General features: G+C 37.7%; 2 protein-coding genes across 3 annotated transcripts in view; one reads left to right on the forward strand and one right to left on the reverse strand.

Moving 5' to 3' along the window:
- Nucleotides 1-10594, forward strand: part of DPP4 (dipeptidyl peptidase 4) — a 40151-nt gene extending 29557 nt beyond the window's left edge. Inside the window, exons 22-26 of the mRNA XM_065637631.1 lie at nt 1962-2061; nt 3669-3733; nt 8463-8535; nt 8786-8859; nt 9743-10594. Coding sequence (XP_065493703.1) covers nt 1962-2061; nt 3669-3733; nt 8463-8535; nt 8786-8859; nt 9743-9841 — 411 coding nt within the window. The 3' untranslated portion in view covers nt 9842-10594. The remainder of the gene's footprint in view (nt 1-1961; nt 2062-3668; nt 3734-8462; nt 8536-8785; nt 8860-9742) is intronic.
- A 4541-nt stretch (nt 10595-15135) lies between these two features.
- Nucleotides 15136-26621, reverse strand: part of SLC4A10 (solute carrier family 4 member 10) — a 66919-nt gene continuing 55433 nt past the window's right edge. For both annotated transcript variants that reach the window (XM_065637820.1, XM_065637819.1), the window contains exons 17-21: nt 26051-26224; nt 25268-25390; nt 22259-22326; nt 20490-20606; nt 15136-15202 (exon numbers count right to left, since the gene is read on the reverse strand). In XM_065637820.1, the coding sequence (XP_065493892.1) occupies nt 15136-15202; nt 20490-20606; nt 22259-22326; nt 25268-25390; nt 26051-26224 (549 nt within the window). The remainder of the gene's footprint in view (nt 15203-20489; nt 20607-22258; nt 22327-25267; nt 25391-26050; nt 26225-26621) is intronic.

Below are 26621 nucleotides of genomic sequence, written 5' to 3' on the forward strand. Positions count from 1 at the left end.
TGCAGTGTGTGGGAGGTGCTGGGGTGCTTAGTATGAGGCATCTCTGGGGTCATGGCACAGTCCAGTAACTGAACTGAAGCACGTTTTACGAGTGCCCATATATATTGTCCCTTTGCAAGCATTCAGGAGCATTTGAAATAGAAATGAGGATTACTAAAGGGATTAAAAACAATTTAAAGAGACACTGCCGAGTTCCTGTGTGCAAGATGAACCAAGATTTTTTTAAAAATCCAACTATGTATTTACTGATATCTTTTTATATTAGTTGGATTGCTCTAATTTGTTTTAAAAAGATATAAAATTACATGTGAACCAGCTGTGTGGCACGGTTGTTGTGTTTTTACTAGTAGCTTGAAAATATCTAAATCTGCTATATGGTTCTGCTTGGCTATATTTTATTTCAGCACTACTTCCAACCAGAGGCCAGATTTCTGTGACTTTGATGTGTCTTTAAAACCTGTCACAGTATAGGGGAGTGTTCCATAGCATATACACACCCCCTCAGCTGCAAGGCTGAGTGCATATGTAGTGTTAGTGATACCTATTTGATTCACTCCAAACATTTCTCTGTCCCAGGCTGCTGTATAGCTTGTCCTGGTGTCATGGGGAGTATTCTTGTGTGCTCTGTTTAAGCATACTCTGTTTAAGTGTACACAGGATTGCATGCACATGCTTGAATTAAGTTGCTAGCTGAAATTTGATCACTACTGGTGACAGGCACCAGTAAATAAATTGCTTGATGGCAAGATGAAGATGGTGGTGCCTTTAGTAGCTTTTCTTCTGATGATCTACATCTCTGTGTTGTATGAAGTCAAGTGTAGTAATATTAACTTTAGTGGAAGGGAATTCTTTCTGCAGAAATAGAGGACTTAGTGCATTCCCATCTTACACCTTATGAGCTTCTGGATGAATAGTTGAAGAGCAATCCTCTCTGGAGCTAGGTTGTTTATACTGAACCTGTGGGCAAACAGATTTTCTTTATCTCTTGAATTTTCAGTTTGTCGGTGTCTCAGTGTCTCATTGTCAGCCTGTCACTGCATACGTTAATTTTGTTTGCCATAGTCTTTACTGTGACCAGGTTAGGCAACATATATATACATGGGTTTAATTACTAAGTACATGCATTACTTTGCAGAAATCATTGGGAGGACCCAAGTATTGAAGTTGGATCAAACGTTTAAGGGCTTTGAACTAAGATACAGTTCCATTTGCCTGTAATCTGGTTTTACAACAGGAATGAGATCCAAAAATTGCCCTTCTCTTTGAATGTGGATGGGCACATTTTCCTGAGTAACCCCTTGAAACTATTTGGGTGGTCGTTGACATTGTTTAGGTATCTTGCTGCCTGGATGCTCAAGTGCATCAGATATTTACTCACTGTATATCAGTCTAGACTTGCGAGTGAATTTTCTGTGCATAGTAAGGAGTGTGTTACTGCACAGTCGCTCCCACAGACTAAGCAGAAGATTCTTTGCTCCCTAGTCACAGTCTTGACACTTCAGAGGAGAGTTAGCAAGTGAGCTGCTGTAGGCCTGCTCACAGGGAGCCGTTAGTTTGCAGATGCCCTGGTGCACTGCTCATCAGGCACATCGTGGGCCTGAGCTCTGCTTCCACCTACTCCACCATGCGGAGGGGACGCGGCACTTCGGCAGTGTCTTGCTTCCTGTCTTTCGCTGCTGCGCACGGTGCCACCAAATGCCGTCATCCTCAGCTGAGTCACAGTTCAGCGGCACTCATGCCCCTTTTCCCCAGCGAGTTCTCATTCATCAGCACCGCAGCTGCCACGCACTGTTTGGTGCCTGTTTCCCCCACTGAGCAGGCTGGGTGAGATCTGACCCAAATTCAGAATGGAATTCGTTAATATGAAAAACGCTGAGCCTATAAACGTCTGATGAACCGTTTAGCAGATGGGCCCCATCCTTTTCTTTCCGACTAAAATAACAGCAATGTTTTCTTCTCAGTCTTATGGGGGATATGTGACCTCCATGGTGCTTGGCTCTGGAAGCGGCGTGTTCAAGTGTGGAATAGCGGTTGCCCCTGTGTCACGTTGGCAATATTATGGTATGTGATGGCTTCCTCGTTACAAGGATTCCCATATGTCTTGCAGTGCACATGCTGCAAAGTGTTGATTCATAGCGTAGAACTTTATCTACTAGATGCCATGTAAATGCCACTTGGTCTGTTTTTGTAAACTCATGGGTATTGCATTTCAGAATTAAACCAATTCCCTAAATCTTATTTCCAGTTTTAAAAAGCCAGATTCACAATTCCAGGTAATCTCTTTAACCTTTACTGAAGGTTAAATTATTGTAATATTTGTATTATTACTGTAATGTGTCTGTCTTTGCTTTTCAAAACTGCCACATGTTCTGAGACCAGTATTGTGTCAGAAATGCATTGCTATTAGATTTTACTTCTTCAAAATGCTGCTTCACTTATAAGAATGAACTGCAAGGCTTACATGGAACTTGAATTGTAAGTCACTCTCTCAAAGTAACAGAATTGGATTTGAATGGCTTTCGTGGGTTTTTTTTTTGTTTTAGAGTGTAAAAAGAATTTTGATTTTATATATCTAATTAATGTTAGAATAGCTTGATGTGAGGAAAACCTGAACAAGTGAACAAGTCTGTACGTGTTTCAAGCTTATAGTAAGGTCGTAGTTGCATGATGCTATAAATACAGTTTATAGAAGCCCTCCTCCCAGTTTAAAAACATTATATAAGTACTGGTACAATGTGACCACATTTTGACGTTTTTCTGGTTTGGATTTGTCCAAAAACATCCAAAGGAAAGCTTTTCCTGACAAACTTCTGCTAAGTAAGGCATAATTTATCATTCTGCATCTAGCACAGAGGCTGTATAATAGCATATTAAGTGCTCTGGCTAATTCAACAGATCAACTCATACTGGTAGGTATTAGCAATAGTCCCTTGAGGATACAGGGATGTTTTCATAATATTTTGGACATCAATATTACAATATGGCAGAAAATATTTTTAAATTAAGATCAGGATCCCTAAAATTCCACTTTTAGTTGATTAGATAAAGGAAAGGGTTATAAAGGCATGCATACTCAACATCAAAAAAAAAAAAGCAGTGCAATAATGCTGAAGAGAAGTCAACTGGACATTAGAATATGACAACAGAGCATTGATTTGTATGGCTTAAAATAAAGCAGTAAACTTTAAAAAATAAAGTAATATGCTGAAAAATCAGTGGAAAATCAGAGATACTTAATTTTGACTAAATATAACATAGAGCCAAGCTGAATCCTAATCTACTGTTATATTTTCATTTTATAGATTTGTTTAGTAGTAAATACTTAGATAACACATATAAGATTTTTTTCAAATGCTAGTCATTTACTGCAAGATTTTCAGTAATTTTCTTAGGATTACTGAAAGCATAACAATAAGGTAACATTGACACAAAGAACTTTATTAATATTCAGCATTCAGGTGGCCATGGCAACAAGAATATTAAATACTCTGAATAATGACGGTTACCTACACGCCTCATTGTGGAAAACCTGCTTTCATCTTTTTTTTAATTTCTTTTCAATTTCCAGTATGCACTCTTATTGTTTGTATCACTGGGTGAGATTTCTGGTAGACAGACAGACTGAAAATTAAGTAGCATATTCTGGTTTTTTTTTTTTTTAATTACAGATTCAATATACACAGAGCGATACATGGGCCTTCCTGTAGCAAGTGATAATCTGGAAAACTATAATGTAAGAAAGAAATCACTTAATTTCTTTTTTTTGAAGTGTGCTTTTTCTTTTCTACACCACTCTCTTTTTCTTTATGCAGTCAAGTTCCTTCCCCATGGGAAGAAATAAGTTTGTTTATTCTTTCCAGCCATGACTGTCACATTGTGCTTTTAGAGGCTGTAGTCTCATGTGTTTGGATTTGCATGAGGCAGTTACTCCTTCCTGTATGGTGTGGGTTTTCTGTTGTTTGTTGGGTGCGTTGGGGTTTTTTTGTTGTGGGTTTTTTTGTTGTTTTGGTTTTGTGGGGGTTTTTTTTACATTGAGCTCCATTTGGCTACTTCGCAGACTGTAAGACAAGCTGTAAAAACTGTTTTATTTTAATCACCAAGAAACAAATTTGTTTTAAAATTTAATATGCTCGTGGGCAAACTATGCTTCATCTCAAACAACATTTCCACCAAAACAAATGTATTCCAGTTCTTTCTGAAATGTAATTTAACAAAATGAATATTATGTGAACCTTCTTGCTTTAGGAATCTGCAAGCTTTTTTCAGGGAAAGCAAGATCTCCTAAATATTAGGAAACCATAACAGACCAGTAAGTCTGTCTATACTGTGATCATACCAAACAAATTGCAGAGCAACTAAGAGCCAGCAGTGTCGGGGCTGGAGTTCTGGCCCCATCTCCACAAACACAGTGTGTCCAAGGTTTGGTCTAAAATAACTCATGTTTGTACAAAAGTGAGGAGATTTCCAGGTGTTCTAATGGGAGCAAAATACCTGTAGATTGTTTGTCCTCGTTACGGCATGTCGAATTGTTGAGCTTGCTCTTCTGTGTGCCAGCTGCTTTTGGTTGCCTCAAGGGCTGTTTGAAGTCACAGGTAGCTGGGTGTAGGGCAGACCAGCCCAAGCCTTCTGTAAGGTTTTGTTAAATTTCACATCTGGGAGGAAATACAGTGGCTGTTGTGAGGGATCCGAGAGGTGCTTTGTGCCCTGGTTATTGGGGTGTTTCACAGAGGTGTTCAGTTGTAGTGATGCCAGAACCAAATATGGGTGTTAGAGGAAAAGAGATGGGACATTCTCTATGTTTGGGTTGATAAATAGGCTAGAAGACAGTTTAATACTGATTGTGTCTTGATGCATTAAAAAATAAGTTTCATGGGGTTGAAAAAAGAGTGACAGTTGTTGCATTGATTTAAAAGTATGGTAAAACATAAATACATATATGGACTGAAACATCTGTTTTGACATATCACTACAATAATCTAGTTTTGTCAACTGCTGTATCAGACGTTCTGGTCAGAATTGAGGACAATGATAGTGACTGCTGGCAGACTTGGTAGAGCACCTGCCTGTTTGACCCAGTGAGCTGCTTGGGCCCAGCAGGGACTGACCAGCAGCCACCCACCTGCCTCTTTCCAAATGTGTTTCTTTAAGGCAGTGGGAACAGTAGGAGGTCTGTGAGGTAGCAGTGTAAATAGAAGTTACTGTCGTCGTGCAGAACGAACGTTAACGCTCTGGGTGCACAAAGTCATTCACCAGCTTCACGGCACAGATGGCAACAGAGGACTGTTTAATCCTTTCAAGCCAGGAGTCGGATTTTCTTGGCATAGTATCCATTGCTGGCAATGGCCACGTTGAAACTGCCAGTACCAAAGAGCTAAAGGTTTCAAATGTGTTACTCGGCGGACTAATTGGGGAGAATGGTAGCTAGATGGAGGAGGGGTAATTACACAGATCAGATTGTCACACTTCACTGCTGCTTCTAGAGATTGGAAAATGCAATTTAATTCCTCATTCATAGTTAGAAGCCCCAAATAATATATTACTCTGAATTGACTTTTCCACATAAACCTGGAGGGGCAGGGTAGCTCAAGGACGGAGTTTGTTGCTTTTCATGTAGCACCAATGGGAGGGTTGCGAAATTTTGTTGTTGCTGAAGACCCGTACTGACTTCAGCCCAGCATGTTCCTGGCTTACAGCCCCTTTCTTCAGTGTCCCAGTCCCAATAGTCAGCCTCATGGTCCCTCATCACTGACAAGAGCTGTTTTCTGAACTAAATGTTTTCTAGCAAGTAAATGCAAAACATGTACTGAAAGCTCTCCTAGCTGAAGCTGTTAAAGCATTTTTGAACTGTTAACTCTGTACTGTCAGGTTTGCATGCTACATCATATATTCTCTATACTACTGCATCCGCTATAACGCTGGCTTGAAAAGTGAAAGGTTGCATAAATTCTGTACTGTGTGCCCTAATTTAAAAGAAATGGCACTGTGCACACACCTGCTTAGAGAAGATACGTGCTGCCTGGTGCCTTCCTAACGTGCAGAGTATTATTAATGACTGAATATATAGTCTCAAGAAATTAGTTTTGGCAAGTGGGATACACCCTATCTTTGTATTACTGTGACATTAAATACTCTTTCTCAAGAGTCAAATCCGAGGGATGAATCACACTCCCCAAAGTTAGGCTAATTAGGTGTGATCAGTGCCTTTTAGGGTAATTGTGAACTATTAAAAATTAGAGCTTTAAAAGAAAGGAGGAAGCATGGGTGGAGCTCCCAATATAAGTAGTTGCATGGCAATCCTAGGCTTGAATGGCAGAGAGTTTGCCCACGAAGAAATGTCTCTGATGTAAAAGACTCGAGACTAAATTGGGGCAGAGCTCTAGAGGTCAGATGCAGTAGCCATGTAAAGCAGACTGAAGAGACTGTTCAACTTGTTGAGAAGATTATTTTGCAGTTCACTCTGAATTTGATATGCTTTTGGCAAGTGTTTGAAACAGTCATAGATTTGGCAATCTTTTTCTAGCAGATTTGAAATGTTCAGTCCTTAAGAACTGCTGCATCATTAGGTTATGCAAAACAGGGTACAATTTTGTAAATATGCCATCTTGCACTGATTTGACATTTGTTCTATTATCTGAGAATATGCTAAAGGGAGAGAGACCTTCAGTTTCAGCCAAACTTTAACTTGTTTGTGGAGTGCTTATAAAATGTTGACTGCTGTGTGATCTTTAGAAAAGCCAGTCACACTCAGCAGGGCCTAATTCTCAGTCCTTGCACACGTTACCTTTTCAGAACCTTCGTCCTGGTGGTATAACTGTGAAACAGAAGGGGGAAATTAAGTTGTATTTATTTGGTGTCCACTTGAGGTTTGTTCAGCTAATATAGCTGTTGCTTTGTGCTCTTACTGTGCCTAACTTGAGATTGCTCCTTGTCTTGCAACCTTCTTTTTTTTGGCAGAAGTACAGTGTCCTTAAAGCCTGTTTTAGGGAAGAGTCTCTTCATCTTAAGTATGGGTACAGCAAGTGAGATGTCACTTGCAAGTAAAAAAAAAAAATTGAGAAAGTATCTCATGTGTGTGTTCCTTCTTTCTGAAGTATTTTACAAATAGCATTACTTTGTTTAATGCTTGGAGGGACAGAATAGTGACATCCTTTTTCTAAAACTGCTTTTGAAAAGTCAAGTTCTCAGAAGTGTAGCTCAGGTCAGGCTTCAACTCAAAGTTTGCTGTCCCTTAAACCATTCTTGCTTTAAAGATTCATGAGTGTACAAGAGATACAAGGAAATTAGAACATTTCTGTGTCTTGGTAATACCATGTATTGGACTTTTTGGGGGTACTAAATGGAAATCGCTGTGCAAGGATCCAGCCTTAATACAAGGTGGGGAAGAAAGAAAAACCCCAAACACCACATTATTTTGTTCCTAATTTAACTGTTTTTTCGTTGCCATAGTAGCTTTTAAGTTGCTGTAATATAGAGAAAACTTCTGCAGGGGTTCAGCAGAGAACCCCTGTAATGTTGCTAAAGAAGGAAATTTAATTCAATATATTTTTGCCCCATTATGCTGGTTGTCTTATCAGGCCTAAAACATCTTGTTTCTTGTCCCTTCTTCCCACTCTCCTGGCAGAGCACTATCCTATTCCAGTTCCTTGCCCGCATTGAAGGTCTTACCTGCAATCTTTACTTGCCTCATTCTTTAGTACCTAGTCACAGTAGAAAGTCAGGTGGTTTGTATGTTCTAGGGAATATTTTGTTACTGTGTTTTAAGTTTCCTGATTAATCTTAGTTGCTGATTTTTTTTTTTTTTTTTTTTTTTTTTAAATCACCATATTGTGTTTAAATTCCCAAAACGTAGCTTGACCTCTACTTGTAGATTTGGTCTACGGATTTTTCCCTTTAGGTATTTCTCTATCATATGTGGGGGAGAGAATTGTTTTAAACTTCTTGTCAGCCATTTTCACTTGAGACTGATGAAATGGTAGCTCTGTTGACTTCTCTACAGGTAAATCAGTGTACATTTTGGTGGGGAAGATAACACATGTAGCCTCTGCAGTATCTGCTCTTTGCTATTGTAGGGTGCACTGTTGCCATGGCAACATTTTTTTTACTTGTCTGCCGTCACACAGGAAACCTGTGGCAAGTGGTGTGCTGCAGGCTAACAACATGTTAGCAACGCATTAAATGTGTATCTCACTCGCAAAACTCTTCCCCTGTGGAATTGCATTACTTTGCAGACATAACCCTTGGTAGTAAAGGCAGACTGGTTCAGAAGGGTTTGAGTGTGAGCACGGTGCTGTTGGACATGTGAACATGCTACTGGGGGGTGCAGGGATGGTGGGGGAGCAGTAGTGGTTTTTAGCTGAAGGACCCCAGACTCTGTCAGCAGGAATCGAAGTCAGTTGGTAGCAAATCATCTTCTAATAACTAGCACCTTTTTTCTATTTTTTTTTCTTTTTCTTTAATTTCAGAGTTCAACAGTAATGGCCAGAGCTGAAAAATTCAAGGAAGTTGAATATCTCCTTATTCATGGAACAGCAGATGGTGAGTTGCAGTTAATTAGACATTTTAGTATTACAGACAGGTTCGCAATTCTACTACTAACAAAACAAAAGCACGAAGGGGCAAGGCTGTTACATTTACGTCAATAAAATAATACTGCTTTCTGCAACTAATTTGTGTTTCAGTCAGCAGTGCTGGCGAGTCTTCTGTGTTCATTGTTTTGCTTTTCCCCCAGAGTAGTACAGAAGCAATTTTTTGTTTACCTTTTTCCTCTTTTTCTTCCACTTTTCAGATAATGTTCACTTTCAGCAAGCAGCACAGATTTCCAAAGCTCTTGTTGATGCTGAAGTGGATTTTCAGGCAATGGTATGGTTCCGTTTTGTTTATTATCATACAAATGGGTTTGCATTATAGAGAATAATAGCAAAAGCTCCCTGTTGTTAGGTATAAATCAATTGCCACCTTAAATGAAAGTTCATATACTTGGATTTCATGTTCAGTTACTGAAATTCTAACATAACACACCCATGTATCTTCTGTACAAGAAAAAAATGTAAAGCGACTCCTTCTCCTTTTTGACACTGTTTACCTAATCTTTTACTTTGTTAATTTTTTGGTGTTCTCAGCTACACAGCCAAGCCAATCCAAATCTTTGCATATATCCAAAGTCCAATGAATAGTATCTTACAGATAGGATATAAAGAAAGGTTAACTTCACCCAAGTCCAAGATAACCTGCCCATCACATTTGGTGTTTCTTTATTGAACTTGTAAGACAAGTAGTTATTTGCCCCTGCCTACGCTGTACATGGAAACTTTCAGACTAAGGCGCAAGCTCTTCCTTTTCTACCTTCTCCCAGCCCTTGGGGACCAGTGCTGAAAAGGATAAGCTATCAAAGGAAGCAAAATGCACCACTGCATGGTTGTCCTTCAACCAAACTTGCAGGCCTTACAGGGTGCAGAGGCCAGGCACCACTCTGAACTGAGGCAGCTGCAGCTGCCCTCCATGTGGACACGCCATGTATTCATTTTGTACTTCAGCATGAAGAGGTGGTGTATCCCACACACAAAGCATGGACAATAGCATCATAGCAGCATCCTACCACCATCATCTCTTTGCCTCCATGCTGAATTAGCCTCATGCTTGGATAACTTTAAATGGCTGCAAATGTTTTTATGGCTGTCATGTTTGATTTATATAATTTAGATGTAGCTAGAAATAACATTCTCTGTATTTTTCTTTCCCACAGTGGTATACTGACAAAGACCACAGCATCACCGGTCAAGCTCATAAGCATATTTATACCCATATGAGCCATTTCATAAAGCAGTGTTTCTCACTCCCTTAGCACCGGTGTTTTGTTGTTAGTGACACTGAGCTAGTATAAACTTTTATGAATCAAGATAAGGGTCAGCTCTTGGGATACCTGTGTACACCATGAAACACCAGTCTTTGAAATTATTTCTGTTGCTAAGCAACTATTGCATTTTTATTGATTGTGTTTAATCAGCTCTTGACATCACCAGAATGTAAGTATGTTGCAGACTTCTAGAAAGCACAGTACTTGCTTAAATCAGTACCTTCTGATATTTCAGTCTAAAAGCGTAACAGTCCAGGTTTTGTATTAGGGTGATGAATGACAAAAACATCACAGAGGAACCAATGTGGAGATCAGTTCAGGGATAAAATAATAATGTTTTAAAAAAATTAACCCTGTGATCATTTATGTGAAAATATTGATAAAACTTTAAAAACTTTAAACAGATTTTGCAGAAATTAGCTGATGCTTGATCAATTTTTGTGTCAGGAATACTGCAACATTAGTATTTTCTATGCAATATGAAACACTTTGTTTATGGTAGTTCTTTGAGTTAGTATTTTGGATTACAATTATAGAAGTCTTGCAAGGAAAGCATGTAACCAGCTTTCACCAGAGATTTTGAATGATACCTACTCCAACCAATGACACTGAATTTCTTTGTTTCCTATCATAGTACTGGGGATTTTTTTTGCTTACTTTGTAGTCAAAAAGACTGCTACTGTGGGAAGCTGCAATGTTAGAATCTTATCTGGGAATGCTAGCAGCCCTCCATTGTTTCTCTGTGGGACAGAAAAAAAAAAAAAAATATATATATATATATATATATATATATGTATATATATATATTTTTTTTAGAAGTTTCTTATTTACTGATGCATAGGATATATTCTTTGCACTCCAAACATTAGAATGCAAACTAGCAGTTACTTCAAGCAAGGGCTGAACTGTAATGCTCATGTGAACATACTATTTAGCAAACCTGCTTTTCCCTGCAGCCTACCAGTAAACTTCAGCTTTATCTTCAGCACTCCAGGTAGGCTTCTCTAGCTTGAAGATAAGATTTGTTGTCTTAATTTCACATAGATAGAAAAGATGCAACCCACTTGTATGACAAACTGTGCTGCTTTGAACTAATAAAGATACTAAGTTATGAAAGGAGGTGTAGTCCGTATAATTTAAAACGTTGTTCAAGGAATGAACTTCTAGAATTTTACAAAAATCCATGAAGACTTACAGTGAAATTTCTGCTTTTGTTTAATGGTATCCTGTAATGGAGTGTGACATGATTATCTAACGCTTGCTTGATATTAGATGCCAGCATGTGATTATGCATGTATTGGGGGTTATTAGTGACAATAGGTGTGAATGTAGAAGTACCCATACGGACCAATGAGGGATGGGGGAGAATGTCAAGACAGTTTATGCAGATTGTCCTTAAGTGAGAAGGGGGCTTGAGGTGGAAAAATAAGGTTTTGTTTTCACAAAATAATTTTTTTTGCGAAACAAACTGGAAATGGATATTACAAATACAATCTTGGGCTAAATTTATTAGTGGCTCTAATGTACACGGGCACCACTTCTAAAGCTCTATTAGATACAGGCTGTCAGCTGTTTCTAAGAGGTTATAGTATCCACAGCTCTGATTCTTTTGACTTATGGGAAAGAAACATAAATCAGTGTAATGGTAGATCACAGCAATGCAGATAGGTTATAAAAAAAGATGAGCATTAAGAACTTATGGATGGCTTCCATATGCAAGGGGCAAATAGTGTTGTGTTTTGTTTGGGTGGTTTTTTTAAGTGCTATCACTCACACTGTCATACAGACAAAAAAGTATTTCTATAATCCAAAAACTACAGTAACTAGGCTCTCATTAAAGAACTGCAAGTATTCCTTTAATGTACTCCAAGTAACATTTAAATAAAACTATAGGTTATATAGTCTGGATAAGTCTTTAAAGATGCAGTTCTTTGTATCTGACCTACGTTACTAATGCCGGCATCCCACTGGGAAACTCCTCTGTACTCTCAATAGATAGTCATGTTTCAACTGTCTTATCTGAGGCATAACAAAGTACAATTATAGTTCTTTGTCTGGAAAGCAACTTCTAAGATATGCTGCTAATTAAGCATGAGGCAAATGTTAGAAAAATTATTGCTATAGTAATATAAACATCTATTTAGTGTCTCATTTTCTCTCTGGTAGATCTCAGCTCCAAAAATAATGCCGACAATAGAGCTGCCTCAGGGAAGTGACAACTTACTTGAAAGGCATGAGCACAGGTAAATGCCTGAAACAGCTGCCACAGAAAATATCCAGCTCCTCTCATGAGTGTGCAAAGGCAGCACTAGGAACTAGCTGTGCTGAAGTAGTGCCACATGCTAGAGTTAGGCATTTACCCATTACCTTTCTTTCTCTGTATTTTTTTCCATGTGAAATGGATACTTAAGTTTGTTGTACAATACACTTCATGTAAAATAGTAACAGAAGCAGGTGAAGCCTGAGGTGCAACTGTCGCAGTCCTCTGGCTGGGAGGCTTCCAGTCTTTGGTCTAAAACTTGGTGAAGAAGCTCAAAGGGAATTAATAATATGGATTCAATACTTTAAATATTGCGTTTTGGCACTAGTACTAGGCTTTAAAGCCTAAAAGTTTTTCCGTAGCAGAAATCTAGGGTCCTGAGAATAGCAGAAGCTCCCACAATGGCAGAAGGCTAAGCTGCTGTTCAACTATTAGACATTTAAAATACTGTAGCACTGAGGAAGTTTAAATTGTATGACCTTACCTATCAATCTGTAAAAAGGTCCAACTACCACTGCCTGGTCTGCATCATCTCTCCTAGCAGTGAGGGGAACCAACTTGTGACCAGTAAAGCAGAATTTAATTCCCACTCTCTTCCTGGCACAGGTCAGTGATGTGCTGTAGGCACTGCCATCATAGCATTGCATGTTTCCATGAGATTCCCCTTGGAAATGGAGCAGGACTGGGCTCTACAATTAATTTGTGCAATATATTCAAGTGTCAGGTAGACATTTAAAATCTGTACCATAGCGCAAACTTGTTCTGGGTTTTGCAGTGCAAAAATAACATTGAAAATTAGATAGGATAAATATTTATTTTCACATAACATTTCTTAATTGTGAAAAACACAATAGTCTATTCACATGTACACATAAACTTTTGTAATAAATTACATCCAAGAAATTGAGTAATTTTGACTAGGAATATGAAATTAGAAGTAAATATAGCACTACATTTGCCTTATATTGTATGTGATTTCAGAATGTTAAGATTAACATTGGAATAGCATTTAAATTCACACAAGAACAGAGTGACTGTTTTAAAATAAAACCACTCTGAAATACTGAACGGAAATACAGAATGCCATTGAATACACTCATTTCTTAATATTCTAAGAGTTGGTCAAGTGAAACTAATACATTTTGATTGTATACATGATCTGTAACAAAGTCAGCAACGTATTAAAACACCACCAGGCTGCTTTCAGGACAAACCAGTATTGAACTTCTACACTAACCTTAAAACAATTGGAATCTTACAATTTATCATCAAGTACACTAAACAAAGCATTTAACCTTAATGCATCAGCATTTTTTTCCTAAATTTACAAATACAAACATTGAATTAAATGTAAATCCTTCTTTGTGTCCATTAGATTATTTTTTTTCCATAAAAATGGCCTTTAATGGGCTTTGATAATGCCAAGTCAAATTTAGAACAGCGACCCTATTTGTTTGCAGCAAAATACACTTATAATTTATGGCTAAAGTAGTAAAACATACACACACGCACAAAAACATTAGAAGGAATACTTTAAATGTGCTGGAAATGAAAAGTTGTTCGCATGAGGTCTATGGAAAGATTATCATATTCTGGAAAGCTGGGGAATGTTAGGATCCTACAAAGTCTTGTAATCTTTGTAACAACTCATCTTACAGGGCTCTAAGTAATCGTGTAATAATAAGAGTTCTCATTGAAAACTTTATCTTAAAAAAATCTTAAAATCAGTGAATTTCAAAGAATGCAATAAAACTTTTGCTCTGCATCTCCATTTCAATACCTAATCTTGCAGTCCTTGTTTTACACAAAAGACCAGCTTGAGGGATCAGGCAGTAACAAAATCCGTTATGAAAAATGTCTTTGTAATGGCTTTAGAGCCACATTTTACTTTTCAATATTGTTTTTATCTTTTAATCAATATGTACTTGATGGAATAGTGAAGACCTGTAACAAAACCAACAGCAGGATAGCCATTTAAGTATTATACATGATTGATCTCTGAAATCAGGTTTACAGTTGTTAGTAGAGAGAGGACAATATAAATAGGCCCTTTATGTGGCCGTATTTTAGGCAATAAAAAGGACATTCCCTGGGCAGGTGATATAAGTGCATGTGGGGCAGAGTTTGTATCTACACATTTTCCCTGTCATAAAATAGTAGCTCGATTAAGGGCACAATGCAGTTGTTTGGCCTACCACAACAACATTCATACAATACCGGATAAGATACTGTAATCACAGATTGCATTTTAAGAAATACCATACCCATGTTTCACATCAAAGGATGTGTGGCTGCTTTTCAACTAAGGTGAGAGAATGTTTTAATATATATATTTTAATATTTTTTTAATATATATATATATATGACTGTTCCGGTTACATAAAAATTTAAGTATTAAATACACTGTATTAAATCAAGGGAAACTTCACAAATACAGAATCTGACCCTGCAATCCTCATTGCAAGCGTAATCCATGACTTCAAAAGGACGGCTTAAGGAGGAAAGATTTACCCTTGTAGGTTTGTTCACAGGGTCAGATCATTTGTTACATTAAAAACTTATTTAATGTTTGCTTGTCAGTTTGGGTGTCCTAAATAATTTACTCGAGTTAGGTCATATTTAAAAAAGAAAAAAAAAAAAATTGGAACCTGGTTTTCAAGTTCATCTTGAATGAAGATTATTAACTATTCTCACACAGAAAAAGTAGCAAAATACAGTACAAACCTATTAACAGGAAAGTTGAATTTGAAAGAAACTTTGCTTGCTAAACTTATGATATGAATACTGATAAATGGCCGATATCAACAAAGAATATGAAGTTTTTTTGCATTGGCTACTGCAGACTTTTACACAGACACTAGACAATGTAGACATTTAGACAAGGTGAAATGAGACAAATATTGCACTACATTACCTGTGCTAGTTTGAGATGAAAGACAAAAGTTACAATGTCAAATCATTTATATTTAGTGGTTGTGGCACTCCTTTCATTTTTTTGTAAAAAAATCAATTGAAGACCAAGTCATAGACAAGTCTCTCGGTCAACACCTTTCCCTGAGTCAGCTTTCTTCTCTTTTCTGATTTCAGCACTAGGAAAAGAAGGAGAAAAAAGAGTTACAGCAGAACTATCATATATATTAATGATTTGCCTGAAAACCCAACATTGCACTGATACTTTACTTAATTTTTCATGCTGCATAGCACAAACTGGGAAGCAAGTGAAAGTTTCTGTGCTGCATGATGCAGAAGACATCAGCCAGCATTTTAGTGACGAGGTGGGTAGAGAACTGAAGATATACAGACAGACAAGTCAGCCAGCATGCAAGCAAAGATAGCCTTTTTTTTTTTTTTTTTTTTGCAAATACAACTGTTAATTGATTGAATAATGGTAATGGTACAGTTCTCAGACAATACCAGCATTTTCTTAATGAGACAAATGAGGTCATAATAAGTATCTCTTATCTTTAAAATGCATTCTGTTGCTCAATGTACATTTAGAAGGAATGTTTCTGAACCAGAGCACTGCAAGCCAATTTCCAACTACTGTTTGGCTTTCAGTCTTGAATGGGGAGAGCAGGTGAAGGCTGGGGGCAGGTGGGGAGTGACAATATTCCCCATTTGGAGCTTAATACATACTTCCTCATGCATACATTATAAGGAGCTAACTTTAAAAAAAAGAAAAAAAAGCCTGAAAAATCACACAAAAGCCATATCTCTAAGAACTCTGAAGCAGAGTTCAAATTTGGATTCAGCTTTTTTCCAGTTAAAACACTGTTGATTTGCCTACAGAAAGCAATACATGTGCAAAGCAGATGATTTTTTTGTGAAAAGTGTCCTAATTTACAACAGTGTAAATAAACAGCCATGTTCTTGCAATGAGTTTCAATCACACTATGGAAATGCAAAGAGGCTTCCACAACATGGGGAAATCAAGCCTTCAACAGAGAGTGGCAAGGTATCTAAAAAAAGATGGTTCCAAAAACAAACCTGTATCAAGCACATAACCTACCAGGTTTCATGGGAGTAATTCCTTAACTAGAATGAATGAGAAATAGGCCGAGTTACATAATGCTTAAAGAAAGCAAGATCAATTCTCAAATTCTTAAGGTGATTCATGCACAATTTTACAATCAACTGACATTTTTCTTCGCATAAAAATTGCTTTAAGGATACAATTTGGTTCAGCCAAATCTTACTTCCATGCCTATGGCAGTTTCCAGAGGTGTTAATGGAAATAGCTAAAGAATACCAACTTCTGCCACTTCGACTGCCAAATCCGTCACCTTCTGTAGAAGTGATAGAATTGGGTATGTTACAGTTTCTGCACACAAAGGGTATGCAAACAAATTCCTGGGGGGTGAATTTAAAGTGCAGCAGTACAGCAGGCAGAGAGTTACCTGTTCTTAGTAAAAGCAAACACTGAGGATATGTTGTGTGCCTTACAGCCTATAATATTTCCACGTTTTAGGTGCCTCTGTGATACCAGGAAATTCTTCTTTCTATTTAGGATCCACATCTCTGAGCATCTCCTGCAGATGTGGGCTTTAATGCCTTGAGAAATTTGGGGGAAAAAAAAAAAAAAAGGACAAGTCCAGTCTTTTACCAGTAAAACACATAACTGGTGGATCTGTAAGGGACTTGGAGCTCTCTTCCTCCCTACCAAGGGAGCAGTCTAACAAGCCTGAGAAGGAAGGCTTGGGATGCAGGATTCACATATATTCAGGTAGAGATGGGAATTCACACCATCCACAAATTGATAGATGCCTCTTTCTCCTATACTTAAAAAGACCAGCTAGGACTGCCTTCTATACATCGTCAGATCTTCTGCATAGATTTTCAGATTGCTATCTGAAGCATTTAATATTATAAGCAAAGACATGGAGGGCTATGTTTCAGATAGGTGCCATGGTGTTCCATTCTACTAGACAGGCTCAAAAGCAGACCTTTAGGTCCCTAGGAATTTTAGTAACAAAAAATTAAGGTTGGAAAATTGTAAAGTTCAGGTGCCTCTATGGTTATGCAGCAGTTGATGAAGTAAATCTCATTTAAGTCCCCTGTTTAAAAACTTAAATACCGTTACAAGTCTGGGATGTATGAACTGTCACACACTATATTCACAGATCCAGGGGCAGGGCAGAGCATACAATAGGTATTACCCATGCATCAGGCTGAGAAGTCACTTGTATAAACCCTTCCTGCCTAAGATCTCTCTTTGGAGATGATCTTAGTTTATTATTAGCCAGTCTTTCATTGGCCAGATCAACTCAGTATTTCATTAGTATGAAGACCTCCCAGATTTTATGTGTTCCAGAAATCACCCTGTGTTGTTAATTGATCAATGCCTTACATAAAAATCATGACATGAAATCATAGTACAGTACTACAATTTCATTATCCCCATTTAATAATATTCTGGGACATTAGTACAAGAAAGTAGACCTGACACAGGAAAAGGAGTACTAAACACTTTTGTAGTTGAACTTCAAAAGGCATCAGTAAAATTATTTTCAAAAAAACCTGATTTTTTTTTCCCCCTATGGTAAGATACCCTTCACTGAAAGGAATTTTGTAATGTAATATCGGTGATCATTTGCAAAAATTAGCCTTATGACTGCTACCGTTCCAAGCTTTGTATTTTCTCTGTACTTACCTAGGACTGAATTATATCTTCATGAATGATACCTGCATTTAAGAATATAATGTTTCTTTAGCTCTGTCTCTAATATGATTTAAGATTAGCATTGTCTATGGTTTTGCTTATGAGAAAGCAAGCCTTCCAGGTTTAAAGTTCTTTGAATCTACTTCTGTCTGGGCACCTGAGAGAAGCTACAGCACATGAAAAAGCAGGATTTCAAAGTGTTTAAGAGGTTGTTCCTTTAGAACACGACACTCACACTCAAAACCATAAAACTTGTTATCCCTCAGTTCCTTTTCACCTGAGTCTTTGTTTTCATGAGCAAAGATACAAGAACACATTGTAAATGAGCTCATTAGAAAATGAGTTTCTACTACATTATCTATCATACCGACAAAGAAAGAAACATCCACCAGAAGATTATAACTACCGCATAACCAGTAGCTGTGAATGTACCACATCAGTTTCTGCTCGTTCTCTAGGCTTTCACAGGCTGGACAACAGAGACATCTAAGGTAAGAAAACCCTACTGAGCATCCTTCTCCCCTGCACCACACTGATTTCACTGGGACAGGATACTTTCCAGCCCAGGTGCAGAGTGGAAGGCAAATTTGAGTTACACTGCTATTTTAAATGTCAGTGAAATAGCATTAAAATGGTCACATTGGTGGGCTGCTCCATGGGTGTATGAAATGAAGATGCTTTGGTCATCAGAGAATCTGTTCATCTTGTTGATGCTGTTTAGAGAAAGGAACAACACTGAAAGGCAGCATGCCATTTGGGGGTGACAAAATTTTTAAAATGTATTTCACTACAAAACAACTTCTCTGCATCTTTTCACCATAAAACAATGACTAGCTGTTTAAAACATGGAACTTGTTTAGAAAACTAGACTTAGAAATGGGCAGAATGTAATTTTGTATTTTTAAAAAGTCTAAGAATTAATGGAAAGGAATTCTAGGAATAAATTCCATTTAACATTTAAGTATACTACATCTACAGTTTCTATTTTAATACACAAATTTCAAATTTTAATATTAAGGATTATAATTAAGACATTTTACAGTCCTATTTGAGATGTCTTTTCATTCCGTCTCCCCAAAAACTACACGAAGTCAAGTTTTGACAGGCAGGCCTGTGCAAACATCATGAAGTTCAACAAGGCCAAGTGCAAGGTCCTGTGCATGGGTCGGGGCAATCGCAAACACAAATAACAGGCTGGATGAAGAATGGATTAGAGAGCAGCCCTGAGGAGAAGGACTTGGGGCTGTTGGTTGATGAGAAACTTAACATGACCAAGCAATGTGCACGTGCAGCCCAGAAAGCCAACTGTAACCCGGGCTGCATCAAAAGAAGCGTCACCAACAGGTCAAAGGAGGTGACCCTCTGCTCCACTCTTGTGACACCCCACCTGTAGTACTGCATACAGCTCTGGGGCCCCCAGCATAAGGAGGACATGGACCTGTTGGAGTGAGTCCAGAGGAGGGCCACAAAGATGATCAGAGGGCTGGAGCACCTCTCCTATGGAGACAGGCTGAGAGAGTTGGGATTGTTTTAGCCTGGAGAAGGCTCTGGGTAGACCTTACAGCAGCCTTCCAGTACCTAAAGGGGGCCTACAAGAAACCTGGAGAGGGACTTTTTACAAGGGCATGTAGTGCTAGGACAAGGGGTAATGGCTTTAAACTGAAAGAGAGTAGATTTAGTCAGATAAAAGGAAGAAATTCTTCCCCATGAGGGTGTTGAGGCACTGGAACAGGCTGCCCAGAGAAGCTGTGGATTCCCCATCCCTGGGAGTGTTCAAGGCCAGGCTGGATGGGGCTTTGAGCAACCTGGTCTACTGGAAGATGTCCCTGTCCATGGCAGGGAAGTTGGGACTAGATGATCTTTAAGGTCCCGTCCAATCTCAACCATTCTGTGTTTCTAAGTCATTTGGGTTCCTAGGTGACACCATTTTGAATTGGAAGATACAGTCAAGGAAAATAATGGGGGACAGGGCCTTACCTTTGGGGAATCAGCTTCTACAGTGATTAGGAAGGGGAGTTTATGACAAAAATGTGATATGAAACAATTAAGTAGAAAATAGTTAAATTTAAAATGTATGGAAACAGAGGAAAATTTCTCTTACAATCACACTGTGCTTGTATTTAATATTTTCTTATTCCCATAACAACTCTGTGGCACAGATAAAACATCGTTGCTTCATTTTACATTTGTCTGGACCAAAATTTAAGTGTTTAACTGTTTTGTGTACAAGTGAAGTAGGCAGAAAAATGAAAAGAAGTGATGCAATCTTAAAATTATTTTCATTCCAATTATTAGTAGATTGCATTCAGAGTACTGGGCTCTTCATACAGATTTTTCCAGAGCAGTGATGACCACTTCTTTTCCAAGAGGAAAGAACGAAAGCGAGCAGAACACAAACAGCCGTTGTGCAATATCCAGGTGTAGGCTGGTGGTTCATTACACAAGCATCAGGCATGCTCACCTTCATTTTCCACTGTAGCATAACTAAGTAGCATGCAAATATTTGTGATTGTTTCTTTTTTTTTTTTTCTAAATAAATATACACAGTGAATTTTTGTTTAGAGCTCAGAATATTATGACTGGACATTAATAAAAGGAAACCTCAAGAAATAAAACTGCAAGACACTAGAAATCTTTCTAATACCTAGCAAAATATTCTAATATTGGTTTGACACCAATATATAAAGTACAATGCAATTAAAAAAAAAAATCAAAACCTTTTCGAAGGAAAGCTTGACTCCTTATCTTTTGCATTCTCTGAAGATATCAACAATGTCTTCCACACAGCAGTTTTTGCCATTTCATCAGAAATGTTTATCACAGATGGATCATCTCTAGGGAAGAGCAAAGTAAATACACAATAAAACAATGAGCGATCAATCTTTGTTACTTATTAACACTACAAAAGTCCTTGACAACTGATAGCAATGACAATAAGTGCAATGTAAGTTAAGAAATTATGTTAAACTTCAAAAATCTTGAACAGTGATTTACACGTTCTCTTAAAACATCTTAGCACTTTTCTAGTATTTTCCTTCTCCAACAGCAATTAATCACAGTAACATAGGTAAAATATATTGTCACTTCCAACTAACACACAGAGAAGAATGAGGAACTGTGAAATTAAATATTGCCCAAGATCTCACAGCATGCCAGTGGCATAGTTGGATTAAACAATAATCTTAAGAGCTCCTAAGAGTTCTCCAAGTACTTATGCTCTGAAATTTCACCTGCTTTTCCAACTGTTTTAAAAGCAATCAAAAACCTTGACGAAGTCAAATATTCAAGAGATTTAATAAAAATGGCCCAATTAAACAAGCTAATCAGTAACTTTAAGCAGCACTTTGTAGCCATTATGCCCTTAGATTTACCCAGACTGCTCCAAATGTTTTAAGAGCCTGCCTGTACATTATTGCTGGCTTCATGGTTTACGTCTATCTTGACATCCAGTAAGCCCTCAGTAAACTTGTTTTCACAATGTTTTGGGGAACCACTTTATCAGCCAATGTCTTGACTCTTCTTTTTAGCTGTAGGATTGTGACCCTTACAGTACAGAAAGTCAGTTATTATCCAGGCAACTCTACCCAAGTAAACACGCCATAGATCAATATAGAACACACCTCAAGATAAATTAAGCTAAGTATTGCTAATATAAAATAGAACAAAAAGGGATGGACTAAAGGAGAAAAGAAGGAGAAAAAAAAAAAAAAAAGAAACAGACTATTAGAAGCATGATGAATCAAAAATAAGAAACAGCCTGGGATTTTTCAGAGACACAGTTATTTGCCATAGGAGACAGTAGGGTAACTTTGTGCTAAAATATAAGAGAAGGCCACTGAGATAGTGTTCCTAGAACTCAGCATTAATGCCGAGGTTACTATCAGTAGATATTTCAAATCTTTATTAAGAATAAACTTCCTGAAAACTGTGAACGAGTCCTTATGGGCTGGCCATGTGTATTACTATCTACAACACAGGTTTTCATGCTTTTTAAGTTGTGTCAACCCTTCATTATGCTTTACCTACCCTGCACAGCTCTTGATTCACTTATTACCTCACATAGATAGGATATCAATTAGAATGTTTTAAAATGTAATACTGTAAGAATCTAGTTTTTCTGGGGTGTGTTCAAAACTTTTCCTGGCTCCTTGCTAGCATCAGGGTAAAGGGTTTCACCTGCTCTACATCTTCCTTTTCATACTGCATGTCAGAAGCCAAGGTTCATTATGAATGACCTGATCCTGCCATCCTGCCCAAGGGAAATTTGAGCTACTGCGTCCTTTTCCTGAGGACTGTGGGATCACCTGGAAGGACTAGAAAAGAGCTGAGCTTGTTAAATGCTGCAGTATGTGGTTCAGTTCACCTGTCTGTACTCTACTACAAGAAAAACATCCTCCCAACATTCAGTACACATTAAGGATAAATATTGTGGCATGTTTATTTTATTTAATTGCAACTCACCTAAAAGAGGAAAGGTATATTTTACCTGTAATGTCCTTCTAGTGGTAACTGAACGGTCCCTTCCTCTTCCATTGCTAACATACTTTGTTCTTCCTAGAAGGAAGGAATTTAGATGTGAGACAGGATGTGTTGTGAAAAGTGAAATGTATATACTTTAATCCTTTTCCCCCTTTTCTTTAATATTAAGTATTTATTTGAAGTTCTTAGACACTTTTCAACTCTTAATTTAAATATTTGACATTCCAAACCCTCTATTTTAAAATATGTATCTTCACTTAATTTTATTCTTCAATGTCAAATAGAGGAGACACTTTTTTAACAATAGAGAAAAATTAGTAACAATGAGCGAGCAACTGTACAGTGAATTTTAAATATCATGCGTAACAGGATATATACATTGCAATGTTAACATGCAAAAATTAAGGAAGCCAAAATTTAAATTTTCACTCACAGTTTTAATACTGATAGAGTTTTACTGCAGAGAAAAGTAGTGAAACAAGACACCAAAATTAGTTTTCACTTGAAAAGGGGAAAAACTTCTGTGAGTAACAGGAAGTGAAGAGAACTAGGATACATGTGTACCAAAAATCTTTTTGTCAGTTATTTACTAATTTAGAAGACCTGTCTTAGAGGGAGAGAAGAATAAAACACCCCCCTCTAGCACCATGTCCTGCCTGCAAGAACAAAGCAAAACAAGTCTGTGTCTCTCAGTCATCAGCTCAAGGTTCCACGGCAGGATTCTCAAGGCTCCCACCCCTGTTAGGTCAGGAAAACCATAGCCAGGAGGTTGAGGTGCCTTCACATGAATGTAACCATCAAATCCTGCCCCAAACTGCTGCACTGTGTGTGTATGAGCATAACAGACACCCACAGAGCTCCACATGTTTCTTCCCTTTGTAACAGTTTACCCTGGTGCCTGTTACAAAGTGTGAGTTGGCTCTCCCAAAAAGAGCAGCTTACCATTTTCTGGCAGATCACCCAAAACCCCACATGCATCACACACATTGGTGAGCTGGTATTAGCTGGAAGAGCCAGTACAATTTTCCCAAAGTAGTAGAATTTAAGTCCTCTCTGCACAGAAATTTGTTTCTTCTATGTTTTACTGTTACAACCATTTTAAAAGTCACAACATTTTTTTTCTCCAAAGAAGTCACTTTGTTCATTACTGTCTCAGAAAGACTTAATTGATTAACATCAAAGTGGCTTCCAAAGAGGGTCTGTGAGAGAAAGGCATATATAATATCCACTATAAATGTACAAAGGCTTGGAAAAACATGGCCTAAAAATATAAAAAACAACTTAAGTGACGAAATTAGGATCCAATCAAGTAAGTTTCAGATCTTGTCAACTATATTTCTGAATATTCTTGTGGGTAGAATATTTCTATTTTTAAAAGCCGTGTGATAGCAACTCTCCAATTAATTCCTTAGGCTACATGTCAGAAGTTCTATTACTAGTTAATTTTGTCATTTCCAGGCTTCACAGCTTCATAAGTTTTTGACAGTTGAACAGTTTTAATAATAGCTCCAAATATTTAGAAATGCCAAAATATGTAAAAATAACTTCTCAAAATAGACGGTGAATGAAATAAAGTAACACCAGTAGATGTTCCCAGTTTTGTTTTCTGATGCCATCCTATCAAGCATGGAAAGGAAAGCAACATATAACCAAAACATAAGGATAACAGAGAATTGTTTCCAATAAGCAGACCCACAAGAAGAGAGGGAGCTACCTTGGTTACTTTTCGTTACTCTGAATTTGGAGGAAAACAGATACTGTCATGAAACAACTCCCTGGTCTGCTTTGATTCAAGGGGGGAAACAATGACTCACATATTTTAATTTCAGACTGGTAGCTTTCCAGGCACATACTAAATAGTAAATAATCATGATAATGTTTATTACTTAGGTAAAACTTCTCCCCAAAAACATATCCTATGAAAGTATGTTGAATGTGCCAAAGAAAGCAAAGTTAGAGTTCTCCAGGTTTCAGCTGAGGCAGTGAGTTGTCAAAGGTCACAGAAGAATCCTAAAGGCAGAGAAATCTAGTTTTCATAGTTACATGTTCAAATTATTAGTTCGTCCTATTTCTACAAATAGACTTACCAATGGGAATCCTTAAACACACACCATTTCCCTGGTCTCAGATCACATGTCAGGGCATCCCTAAGGATAACTTCCTGATCTACCCATTCACATTGCCTAGTTTTTGCAGTACCCTTGAACCACCAAAAGGCTATGTCTCATGGGTCCCAGGCTTTGCAGAGGTCTTCAGGGCATCTTAGAGGCCATATATGCATTCCTGCCTAGAAGTGACCACAGCCTGCCAAAACCATATGGCGTCATCTGCACCTTCACCTGTCACTTCCACGAGAGCCTCACACCATGCTATTAAAATGTGCTGGCGACTCCCACTTAATCCGGCACTAATCTGTTCTACCTATTGCTCCTTCAGGTAGTGTTTCTCATCGAGACTTGTTCCTCATTTATTTGGGCCCAGTATTGATGTTCCCTAACAGTTGACATTGATCATGTGGCTGATACCAGGGACAAAGGACAAAGACCTCCATCCCCTATACATAAAGTGACTTCCTATTCCTTCTGTTTTATATGGTATTCAAACAAGCCATTCTTGAAGCAGCAGCTGGATGAAAATACCATCAAATAGATGCAAAACTGGTTAGAAAGCTACGTGAGAAAGATCAGTATTTCGCTGTCAAAATATAGGAACAATCTAAGTGGAAATGTGTAAGAATTTGTCCTGTATTTTTAAGAAATTATCTGATATGCGTGTTCTTTGAAGGGAGACAAGGAGTCCAGATCTGAAACAGTCAACTGGGTGGTAGTGCCTCTGGCTGTAAGGAAAAGTCTGGGGGTTTGGTTAAGAGGGGAAAGCAGCATCACTGACCTTTTCATTAGCAAGTGGAAGTAAATTGTTTCTGCAGTAGCAGGAGGAAACTGCTGGCCCAGAGAGTAAGAGGGACACTGCGCAAGGTTATGACTACACACCAAAAAAACCTGAAATCACAACCCACCTCTTTCTCAGCATCCTCCAGTTTCTTTTTCTTGCTCTCGGGCATCAAATCATCTAACCAACTGAGCTCCCGTTTAGTAAAAAAGAAATCCATGAGTTTTCGGACAAATACCAAAGCTAGGACCTGTAAAGGTATTAAGTTAAAGAATTAAGTTAAAGAAAAGCAAGTAAAACTGACAAACACGCTTGTAGAGGGATACTTTCAAAAGTGACCACAGCTTGCATCTAGAATTTTATTCTTTAATTTGGATACACCAACAGCTGGTCTTACTTTGTTCAGAAGAAGTATGGCATGAAGCATTTAGCAATCACTGTGGTCAGTAGATATCTTTTATTTTCAACTAGTGAAATAATCAGAGAGAGATCACTTAAGCAGCAGAATAGATTTTTCTTTTATTTCCAGCAAGACACAGAACTATCAGTAAAGTTCCTCAGCACAATCAATAATCTTTCTTAATGAGTGAATGTTCTTTCTGTAAAATCATTAAGCACCACTCCTTAAATAAAAACATAAAATACATTTTAAATTTTTTAAAGTGAATAATTTTGCCTAAAAGAATACAGAGCTGGGCTATCCACACATATAAATAGAGCACAACCTAGACTCAAACTAGAGGTTATATGCAGAATTTTTTCTTACTTAATACAGTATGAATTGTCCTTGAATACTGAATCAAAGCAATATGGTAATTACCAGCCCCAAAATTATTATTTTTCTTCAATAACAATTATCCACGAGTGAAAAGACAAGGGATTTTTAGAAGAAATAAAAAATATTTCATACCATCATAGGAAAGACAATGGCAGCTCTTGAGACCTTTATAATCCACAGAAGCACAAGACAACTCAGCTGAATTACAGTGAAGAGATGGACCTTTCTAAGAGGAACATGCCTCAGATAAATAAAATCTGGCTGATGCTTTGCAGGCATCCAGAATAACTTTATCCTGTCAAAAAGCTGAAAGAAATTTTTAAAAGTTTGCATCAAAATGAGCTGTAGGATCATTCATGTGGACATTCACACACTGCCTAAGAGATCCTGAATATCCTAAGAATCTGGCTTGTTATTCTAAAGGCAAAAACTGTGTGGAAGTTCAGGGGCATGAAAAAGGACTACCTCGGTTACAATCTACACCAGTCCAATGGTGGTAAAGGAGTCATCTTCTCTCCAGTTGAGTCACCAGAGTAAGAATGAGAATTGTATTATTTAAGTAAAATTTAATTATTTCGTTAGTCAGACTTCTTAAGTTCATTTCAATTTTCATACACATTTGTCTCCCTAGGTATTTCTATTGCAGATGTGCTGAGATATTGGATTCTGCTGAAAGACATTCTGCATAGTCATACTCCAGGAA

The sequence above is a fragment of the Caloenas nicobarica genome, chromosome 6 (assembly GCF_036013445.1).
Source record: "Caloenas nicobarica isolate bCalNic1 chromosome 6, bCalNic1.hap1, whole genome shotgun sequence".
NCBI classification, from domain to species: Eukaryota; Metazoa; Chordata; class Aves; order Columbiformes; family Columbidae; genus Caloenas; species Caloenas nicobarica.